This window comes from Zea mays, chromosome 10 (assembly GCF_902167145.1).
Source record: "Zea mays cultivar B73 chromosome 10, Zm-B73-REFERENCE-NAM-5.0, whole genome shotgun sequence".
In the NCBI taxonomy this organism is placed as follows: domain Eukaryota; kingdom Viridiplantae; phylum Streptophyta; class Magnoliopsida; order Poales; family Poaceae; genus Zea; species Zea mays.
In genome coordinates, this window is record NC_050105.1 from 64,363,654 (window position 1) to 64,374,786 (window position 11,133).

Genomic DNA, 11,133 nt, shown 5'->3' on the forward strand with positions numbered 1-11,133 from the left:
TGCTTAACATTATGTTAGTTCAAACATCTTGTGTTGTGCATCTAATCACCAAAACAATATAGAAATGGCCCAAGGGCACATTTCCCTTTCAATCTCCCCCTTTTTGGTGATTTATGCCAACACATCAAAAAAGCAACTCAAAATGAACTAACATATTCAAACGAGCTAAGAAGAGCAATTGATGTCAAATTGAAGACAAATAATATCACCAAATGATTTGGCATATTTGGATCACTTTTGCCACCACTTGATTTATTTTCAAAACAAATCCACTTTGCTATCTCTATGTAAAAAACACTTGTTTTGGCAAATCAAAAGATCTTTCAAGAATAGTTTTGATCAAATATCAAAAACTCCCCCTTTTCCCATAATCGAATTTCTCCCCCATAAGAGAACTGTTTTTGCAATAAGAGGGTTTTGATAAAACACAAAGAAATATAACATTAAAATTTTGAAATTCACAAGTGGTTGGCTTATCCAGTTGCTTTGGCCTTAATTTCTCCCCCTTTGGCATCAAGCACCAAAACAGAAGAACTATTTGGCCCTTTAACCCTATTGCCTCACAGAAATATCAAATAAGATCAACAAGCAATGAGAAAACACAGAGAGGGACTTGGAACAAGATACATTGATATCGGATTGCAGTGGAAGCCTATTCTTTGTCCAAGTCCACATGTTCCTTTTCAATCCATCTTTGAGACTATATCAAAAGTACTCACGCAAACACATTAGTCTCAAAGGATCAAGTTGTAGCACATCCTCCCCCTAAACATGTGCATAGGGACTTGTGAGGTCCGGGGATGACTTGTACAACTTGAGCACCAAAAATAAGCAATGAAAGCCAATAATGCTTAAAGTAACATGATCAAAGGCATAAAACATATGTATGATATAGATCAATCCAAGTTCCGCGAATCTAAGACATTTGGCTCACTACGCAACCTGCAAAACCTTTTCTCATCTAAAGGCTTGGTGAAGATATCGGCTAGCTGGTTCTCGGTGCTAATATGATAAATATCGATATCTCCCCTTTGCTGGTGGTCTCTCAAAAAGTGATGCCGGATGTCTACGTGCTTAGTGTGGCTGTGTTCAACTGGATTATCTGCCAAGCGGATTGCACTCTCATTATCACATAGGAGGGGGACTTTGCTCAGATTGTAGCCAAAGTCTCGAAGGGTTTGCCTCATCCAAAGTAGTTGCACGCAACATTGTCCTGCGACAACATACTCGGCCTCAGCGGTGGATAAGCAACATATTTTTGTTTCTTAGAGCTCCAGGACACCAGGAACCTTCCTAGAAACTGACAAGTCCCTGATGTGCTCTTCCTATCAACCTTGCACCCATCATAGTCAGAATCTGAATATCTGATTAAGTCAAAGGTAGACCCCTTTGGATACTAGATCCCGAAGCAAGGCGTAGAAACTAAATATCTAAGAATTCACTTCACAGCCACAAGATGACATTCTTTGGGGTCGGATTAAAATCTAGCACACATGCATACGCTTACAATAATATCCAGTCTACTAGCACAAAGATAAAGTAAAGAACCTATCATAGACCAGTATGCCTTTTGATCAACGGACTTACCTCCTTTGTTGAGGTCCAAGTGTTCGTAAGTTACCATCGGTGTCTTTGCGGGCTTTGCATCCTTCATCCCAAACCTCTTGAGTAAGTTTTGAGTGTATTTCATTTGGGATATGAAGGTTCCTTCCTTGAGTTGCTTCACTTGGAATCCAAGGAAATAGTTCAACTCGCCCATCATAAACATTTCGAATTTCTGCATCATCACCCTGCTAAACTCCTCACAAGAATTTTGATTAGTAGAACCAAATATTATGTCATCGACATATATTTGGCATACAAACAAACCACCATTACGAGTCTTAGTAAAGAGAGTAGGATCAGCTTTTCCAACCTTGAAAGCATTAGAAATAAGAAAATCTCTAAGGCATTCATACCATGCTCTTGGGGCTTGCTTAAGTCAATAGAGCGCCTTAAAGAGCCTGTAGACGTGGTTGGGATACCTGTCATCCTCGAAGCCAGGGGGTTGTTCCACGTATACTTCCTCCTTGATTGGTCCATTAAGGAAGGCGCTCTTCATGTCCATTTGAAATAACTTAAACGAGTGGTGAGCAGCATAGGCCAATAATGTGTGTATTGATTCGAGCCTAGCTACAGGAGCAAAAGTCTCCTCAAAATCCAAACTGGCGACTTGGGCATAACCTTTTGCCACAAGTCAAGCCTTGTTCCTTGTCACCATCACGTGTTCATCTTGCTTGTTGCGAACACCCACTTGGTTGCCATAATGTTTTGCTTCGGACGTGGCACCAGGCTCCATACTTCATTTCTTTTGAAGTTGTTGAGCTCTTCTTGTATGGCCAACACCCAATCCAGATCCTGCAAGGCTTCTTCTACCCTAAAAGGCTCAATAGAAGAAATAAAAGAGTAATGCTCACAAAAGTTAGCTAATCGTGAGTGAGTGGTTACTCCATTGCTGATATCACCCAGAATCTGATCCACTAGATGATTCCTTTGAATAGTCGCCCGGACTAGAGTTGGAGGTGCTTGTTGTGCTTCTTCCTCCTTATCTTGTTCTCCATGTGCCCCCCTTGATCCATACCTTCACCTTGAGGTACCTGTTTCTCATCTTGAGTTGGGGGATGCACCAGTGTTGAGGAAGATGGTTGATCTTGGTATTGTTGCCATAGTTCACATTGCGGCCATTGGAACCTCATCCTCATCTACATCATCAAGATCAACTTTCTCTCTTGGAGAGCCACTTGTCTCATCAAATACAATGACATTAGAGACTTCAACTTATCCTGATGATTTGTTGAAGACCCTATACGCCTTTTTATTTGAATCATAACCTAGTAAAACCCTTCTACAACTTTGGGAGCAAATTTCGAATGTCTACATTTCTTTACCAAGATGTAGCATTTGCTCTCAAATACACAAAAGAAACATTGGGTTTGTTAACGGTTAGGAGCTCGTAAGATGTCTTCTTGAGGAGGCGATGAAGATAGAGCCGGTTTATGGCATGGCAAGTTGTATTTACAGCTTCCGACCAAAACCGCTCAGGTGTCTTATATCCCCCAAGCATTATTCTCGTCATGTTGATGAGTGTCATGGTCTTCCTCTCTACTACACAATTTTGTTGTGCTGTATAGGGAGCAGAGAACTCATGCTTGATGTCTTCCTCCTCAAGATATTCTTCCACTTGAAGATTCTTGAACTCAGATCCATTGTCGCTCCTGATCTTCTTCAACTTGAGCTCAAACTCATTTTGAGCTCTCCTTAGGAAGCACTTTAAAATGCCTTGGGTTTCAGATTTATCCTGCAAGAAGAACACCCAAGTGAAGCGGGAAAAATCATCAACAATTACAAGACCATACTTACTTCCCCCTATGCTAAGATAAGCAATGGGCCCAAAGAGATCCATATGGAGTAGTTCTAGTGGTCTTGATGTCGCCATCATATTTTTTCTTTGATGAGTAGTTCCCACCTGCTTCCCTGCTTAGCACGCTGCATAAGGTATGTCTTTCTCAAAACAGACATCGGTTAGTCCTAACACATGTTCTCCCTTTAGAAGCTTATGAAGATTCTTCATCCAAACATGTGCTAGACGGCGGTGTCAGAGCCAGCTCATATTAGTCTTGGCGATTAAACATGCATCTAGATCGACATTCTCTTTTGAGAAATCAACTAAATAGAGCTTGTCGTCTAATACACCTTTAAAAACTAATGAACCATCACTTCTTCTAAAGACAGATACATCAATATTTGTAATAAGCAATTGTATCCCATATGACACAATTGACTTATATAAAGCAAATTGTAACCGAGCAATTCTACTAGGAATACATTAGAAATTGAATGCTCGACAGTGATGACAATTTTACCCAAACCTTTAACCTTTTCATGGTTCCCATCTCTAAAGATGATCGTGTCTTGGGAATCCTTGTTCTTGACATAGGGGGTGAACATTTTCTTCTCCTCTGTTATGTGGTTTGTGCATCCGCTATCAATGATCCAGCTTGTGCCCCCGGATGCATAAACCTGCAAGGTAATTTAAGCTTGGGTTTTAGGTACCCAACTCTTGTTGGGTCCTACAAGGTTAGTCACATAAGACTTTGGAACACATATGCAAGTTTTATCTCTCTTGCACTTAGGCCCCAAATTTTTAGCAACTACTTTATCATTTTTGCACATAAGAATAAATGAAGCATCATAAGTTTGATAAAGCATGGTTGGTCCATTTGATGCATTCCTAGACGCATGAGAAGCAACATGATGAACATAACGCCTAGGTCTATTCCTACCATTAACATATGAAGAGCTAGATGATGCAAGCATGGCATGAGAATTAAAAATAGCATCATGACGAGTAGGTAAAACAACATGATTATAGCACCTATCATGATGAGCAACACTAGAAACATTCTTAGCGTGAGCATAAAGATAGGCATAGTTCTTTTTTCATGTGAAGAATGAGAGCTAGTAGCCATAGGAGCCTTCCCTTTCTCCTTGTTGAGATTGGAGGTCCTTTGGCTTGTTAAGTTCTTGGTTCCCTTTTGGCAACCGAGTCCATCCTTAATGGAGGGGTGTTTCCCAATGGTGTAGGCATCCCTGGCAAATTTTAACTTTTCATAATCGGTCTTGCAAATCTTAAGTTGAGCATTAAGGTTTGCAGTATCATTATTCAACTTAAGAATAGTGGAAGTATGAGCATTGCAAGCATTAATATCAAAATCTTTACATCTATTACAAATAGACACATGTTCTACAGTTGAACTAGCCACATTTACATTTTCTAGCTTAGCATTTAAATCAACATTTAAACTCTTAAGACTAGAAATAGAATCATGACAAGATAGCTCAGAAGACAATAATTCATTTTTCATAGTTTCTAGAGCAAGAGATTCTTGAACATTAATAAATTTATCATGTTCCTCATAAAGAATATCTTCTTGTTTTTCTAATAAACTATCTTTCTCATTAAGGGCATCAATTAATTCATTGATTTTATCTACCTTAGATCTATCTAAACCCTTAAAGAGATCACTATAATCTACATTATCATCAGAATCTTCATCAATAGAAGAAGTATACTTGGGGGTATCTCGTGTACATATCTTCTTCTCCTTGGCCATGAGACACGTGTGATGTTCGTTGGGGAAGAGAGAGGACTTGTCGAAAGTGGAGGCAGCTAGTCCTTCATTGTTGGAGTCGGATGAAGAGCAGTCTGGGTCCCATTCCTTGTCGATGTGTGCCTCGCCCTTTGCCTTCTTGTAGTTCTTCTTCTCCTCCTTCCATTTCTTTTTTTGTCCCTGGTCATTTTCATTATCGGGACATTGTGCAATAAAATGACCGGACTTACCGCATTTAAAGCAGGAGCGCTTTCCCCTTAACTTGTTCTTGTTTGGGTATTCCTTGCGTCCCTCCAATGCAGTCTTGAAATGCTTGATTACAAGTGTCATTTCGTCCTCATTTAGCCCAGCAGCCTCCACTTGTGCCACTTTGTTAGGTAGTGTCTCCTTGGTAGTTGTTGCTTTGAGAGAAACGGGTGGCGGTTCGTAAAGAGGAAGCGGTCCATTTGCAATATCATTCATGTACCTTGCTTCCTTCACCATCATGCGTCCGCTTACAAATTTTTCGAGAATTTCCTCGGGCGTCATCTTGTTGTACCTGGGATTCTCACGAATGAGGTTTACAAGATGAGGATCAATAACAGTAAATGACCTTAGCATTAGTCGAACGACGTCATGATCCATCCATCTTGTGCTCCCATAGCTTCGGATCTTGTTCACCAGGGTCTTGAGCCTGTTGTAGGTTTCGGTTGACTGCTCTCCCCGTTTCATGGCGAACCTTCCCAGTTCTCCTTCCACCAGTTCCATGGTGGCGTCGTTACCCTCGTGAGAGATTTTGAGGGTATCCCATATTTGCTTGGCATTGTCCAAGCCACTGACTTTATTGTAGTCATCCCTTCATAGAGATGTTAACAACACAGTAGTAGCCTGTGCATTCTTATGAATTTGCTCGTTAATGAATACATGATTATCGCTACTATCAAAATGCATTCTGTTTTCCACTATTTCCCAAATGTTAGGATGAAGAGAGAATAAATGACTACATATTTTATGGCTCCAAAAAAGTAATCATCTCCATCAAAGTGGGGGGTTCGAAGTGGAATAGATAGTAAATGAGCATTTGAATTGTACGACATGCGAGAATAATAGAAAGAATAATTCTAATTAACTGTTTTTTCGTGGACGAATCTTCTTCGTCGTCGTCCCTTGGTGAAGAAGAGGAGGCATCGCTGTCGTAGTAGATGATCTTCTTGATGTGCCTCTTCTTCTTCCCATCCTTCCTCTTGTTGTTTGAGCCTAAGTCGGTGGGCTTGTCACCTTTTGGCTCATCAACATAGAAGGTCTCCTTCTCCTTTTCCTTGTCGTTGATCACGATCCCCTTTCCCTTAGGATCCATCTCTTCGGATGGTTAGTCCCTTGATGAAGAGAACGGGCTCCGATACCAATTAAGAGCACCTAGAGGGGGATGAATAGGTGATCCTGTAAAAATCAAGACTAAACGACACAAACTTGGTTTAAAAATGTTAGTGAAGTCAAAACCAAGGTGTTATGGATAGAGAGGGAGAGAACTCTTCACTTGATTGTTCCTTTAGAATGTGTATTGAACTTAGGAACAATAGCGCAAGTGATTAAGTGAGAACTCTAAGGAAGAAAGCAATCACAATAGAAACTAGCACAAGTGACACGGTGATTTTATCTCGTGGTTTGGTCAATGCCTACTCCATGTTGTGGTGACCTCCTTCGGTCAAGGATTGCACTCAATTCCTCTCAAGTGATCCAAAGATCAAACTTGAGTACCACTGTTTTCTTCCTTTTCTCAAGTATTCCCTTTGTGAGGAATCTCCACAAGTTGGAGCCTATCACCCTTACAAGATTGATCACAATTAAACCACAAGAGTAAGGGAGGGAATAAAGACACACTCAAGAGCTATAGTCGCAGCAACGACACCCACACAAGTCAAGAACCGAGCACACAACACATCGCAGCAAGTTCACAGCTTAAACAAGTGCTCAAATCTCAAACACAATGAATCGAATGCGTGCTTGCGGAGTCTATACGTCTTAGGATTCAATGGAGGCTTAGTATTCTGCTCCATGCGCTTAGGGGTCCCTTTTATAGCCCCAGTGCAGCTAGGAGCCGTTGGAGCTCTATTTGGAAGACCATTATTGTCTTCTGTCCGTGGACGCACCGGACTGTCCGATGTGCACCCGACAGTGAACAGTACGCGCATAAAACGTAGCAAAGAATCCCCTGATTGGCTGGTTTCCGCTTCTGGGGGCACCAAACTGTCCAATGTGCCTATCGACTATTGGTCAGCGCTGACATGTCCACTAGCCGTTACGCAGCTGGTACACCGGACTGCGACGCCTCACGCGGAACATCCGTTGAATTATAGCCGACCTAGGCTGAAAAAAACTAGGCTTCCCCAGAACGTCAGATGGACAGATCCTGAGCTGCCCTTGCTGTATAGGGTTACGAAACTGATGACGGTGAAATTTTCCATAAAACCTAGCAACACCCGAATCGATAGACAGTTGAGCAACAGGTACGATGTTGCAGTAAAGAGGAAATGGGAAGAGTTTGATAAGGAGCCGAGATTCTTCACATTGACATTAGGTCACCTTCAAATCCAATTCCAAGAGTTGCAAATTACACATTTCGGAAATCTTTTCACCTGGGTTACAGTATACACTAACAAGTTGTCATTGCGTGGCAAATCGAACACAAAAGAACACGAGCATGGTGCTATGATACATCGACGTGACAGAGAACGTACCCCGGTATCAGATGACCCAGAACCAAGCCACAATGGAACCAATGACAAGGCCAACAACGAGGAACAGCACGATGACGATCCCGGCAGTCTCCGAGTGGTGGATGGGAACAGCCTTGGGCGCGAGGATCATGAGGACGGAGGTCAGGTACCCGTTAGTGAGCCCCAGGAGGCACGTCAGCACGGTGACGGGGATCTCGGTGCGGAAAAAGCTCGGCCCGTGCAGGCAGCCGTAGAAGAGCGGGTAGAACAGGAGCCTCGCAAAGGACCCCGCGATGGCGGCGCTGCCATTCTGGAGGAGGTAGACAGCGGGCAGGGCCTTGCCGACGAGGTCGAACACGTTGTAGGCGGTGATGAGGATGATGGGGTACCAGTCCCCGAGCGCCTCGGAGTGCACGTCCTCCGTGATGTACCCTGGGAAGATGGAGAGCGTGACGGCGTAGATGAGCGCCACTCCGATCCCGTACCACTTCACGGTCCCGACGATGCTCCACAGCGTCGACCTCCACGCGGGGCCCGTCATGCCGCCGCCGACCTCCGCTTTCTGCGCCCTCTTCTTCATGTTCTTGTAGTATATCACGACCGGGAGCCTGTCCGCCACGTTGTAGCACACGATGCAGATGACCATGAGGACTATGCCGGCCACGAAGTAGAGGATCGCGCTTTGCCTTAGCCCGTTCGCGTCCTGTGGGTACAGTGCCTTGGTGAAGACTCTCAGTGCCGAGACAAGCACTCCTGCAGAATGAAGTCCATGCAGAAATGTGTACTACCAGGTGTTAGAATCTGTCTGCCGACCAACTCAATCCTTGAAACATCATACGCACTGAGAAATTGCAAACAGAAACCACAGCCACCAGCTGCATTGTAATCTTTCTTATAAGCTCTGCAATTTCGTGCCCTCATTTTTCTTTTTCCCCCAATTCAATTCCCAATCCCCAATACATAGGAGTATTACTTAGCCAAATACACACAACCACCGTAATTATAAGCAATTGAACAACCACGATAAGTCCACTCCAACACACATTCTGTGCTTCATGTTCTGACGACACCTACTGGCGACTGCCGGCCAGGTTGACCATTTTGACTAGAAGCAGGATGAGAGAAATCGTGAAGGAACAATTCAGAAACCAGGTAGCTACAGTTGCCAATTCCTCAAAATGAAGGTGATTTTGAGGAAGAATTGAAGAGGTGGGTAACTTCGATGGGGAGTATTAGAAGAGAGATCAGAAGGGGGGGGGGAGAGAAATTAAGAGAGAGAGAGAACACTGCACACCTGAGGCGGCGGTTCCGGCGACGACGGCCTGCATGTACCGTTCGGGCAGCTCCCCCGCGAAGCCGATGACGCCTCCCTGCACGAGCGCGTCGGCGACCCCGCACAGAGCCGTGGCGGCGACAGTCACATCGAACGCTCCGTACAGCCCGGCCCTCCCCTTGACGTAGATGAGGTCCATTGCGGGCACGAGCACGAGCGTGAGCGTGAAGAGCGTGAGCCCCGTGTTGATGCGGATGGGGGCGCTGGACTTGGGGAAGAAGAGCACGATGACGAGCAGGGGCAGTAAGGCGGAGACCATGTAGGATATGGAGAACACGCGGTCGACGGGGGCCCCCGGGTAGAGGAAGTCGAAGTAGTCGACGGCGGTGATGAACGCGTTCCAGGGGAGCAGGAAGCCGGCGCCCAGGGTGAAGAAGATGAGGTAGCCGATGCCGAGCCGGTCGTCTGGGGGCGGGCCCGCGGAGGGCTCGTCCGCCAGGGCAGACGCCGGCGGGGGCAGCAGCGGCGCCGCCGTCTCCACGTCGCCGACGGCCATGGTTGGGGATCTCGGATGAGTACGGGTGGGCTTTGGACCTTGGGAGTTGTTTGTTGCTTTTGCGTTGGGTTTTCTTTGCTTCCTCGTCTGTGGTTGTGGACCTTTTGTAGTGCGGGTATCTCTACTTGTCCCACTGACAGGTGGGGTCGTGATGTTGTGGTCCGCTGACACTGATGTGTATCTGGCTGTCTGCGGGTGCGGTGTGATTCCTTTTGCCTCTGGATATTTAGGGAATGTCGTTTCAATTGATTTATTTATTTGGCTTTATGGCAGCGGTATCAAGTTATTGTTACAGGTATATTATAAGTTCATATGTTACATTACACCAGGGTTATTATGGATTTTTTATAATTCAAGTTAATTTGATTATTTTTTTAGAAATTTAAAAAGTTAATAAATAATTTTATATAATAAATTCTAGACTTTTTAAATTCATTTAACTTTTTCCTATTTAATAATTTATTTATCACCTGTTATATTTTTTATATTTCACCGCCACTGTGCAACCACCATCATAAATCCCCAAAGACGACTACTACCATCTAGACATGGTTCTTTTTGCAAACCATTTTATGAGTGCAAAAGTGTTATTCCAACTCAGAGATTAAAACACAGTAATAGAAAGTAGTTTTCACAATGGTACAAGAATATGAAGTGAATTTATTATTTAGTAATACATGTATAAATTCTGAAATAACATTTAATGCTAATATAAAAAATGGTGTACATGACTACATGTTGCAAAATTAGGTGTTCTTTTCTACCAAGTGCCATTATTCAATTTTTTAAAAAAAGTTCCCTTGGACAGTGTATTTTGAGATAAACCTCAAATATTTCTGAAAAAATGTCAAACAAGATCTTAGAATTTGGTAGCTACTAGTGTCAAAAACGATTGTTATGTAACCAAGACTTAAGTGCAAGCATCAAGGAAACCTCATGGACCTTTAGATCATGATCCAACTGTAAGTCATATATATATATATATATATATATATATAACACTTAAACATCCTACCACCATTAGACAATGTCCAGCAGTTTACCCCATATGGTCACCTAAAAACACTGTTTTGCACTGTTTTACACTTTAAATTGCACTGTTCGTAGAGTGTAGTTTGAATATGGGTATGATGATGGATAAACTGTTGGATATAGCCTTATAATATAGTAGTATAATGTTTCTTCTCTTATTCTCTTTCTGCTTCTCTTCTCCTTCTTTCTTATTTTCTTTTCTTATTTTCTTCTTTTCTCTCCTGTCTTTCTTCTCTTCTCTTTCGTCTTTCTTCCCTTCTTCTCTCCATTCTATTTCAAAGCTAGACCACTTCTTAGACCCTATCTCAGCTAGGAGTGATGTCAAGCTTGTTGTAGATACATCCTTGTTGCTGGAGTGTTCCTCCACTTCATCATGAGGAGGTGCACTTGCTCCAATTTCTTGCCTTGTTACCATCTCCTCACGTG

The 11,133-nt window shown here is 43.2% G+C and overlaps 1 protein-coding gene across 2 annotated transcripts; it reads right to left on the bottom strand.

The window, feature by feature from the left end:
- Positions 1-7,670: 7,670 nt before the first annotated feature.
- LOC100282071 (nucleoside transporter) lies at positions 7,671-9,757 on the bottom strand. Of its 2 annotated transcripts, none has more exons than XM_035963045.1 (2): positions 9,141-9,752; positions 7,671-8,630 (listed from the first exon to the last, which is right to left on the bottom strand). In XM_035963045.1, exons 1-2 carry the CDS (start codon positions 9,673-9,675, stop codon positions 8,020-8,022), a joined length of 1,146 nt encoding a protein of 381 aa, XP_035818938.1. In that variant the 5' UTR covers positions 9,676-9,752; the 3' UTR covers positions 7,671-8,019.
- Positions 9,758-11,133: the final 1,376 nt, after the last annotated feature.

Excerpts from the sequence above, each read along its gene's own strand:
- LOC100282071 (XM_035963045.1), bottom strand. The coding sequence starts at position 9,675 with ATGGCCGTCGGCGACGTGGAGACGGCGGCGCCGCTGCTGCCCCCGCCG. Across the intron at positions 8,631-9,140 it reads CGCCGGAACCGCCGCCTCAG|TACACATTTCTGCATGGACT; the intron begins GTGTGCAGTGTT and ends AACACCTGGTAG.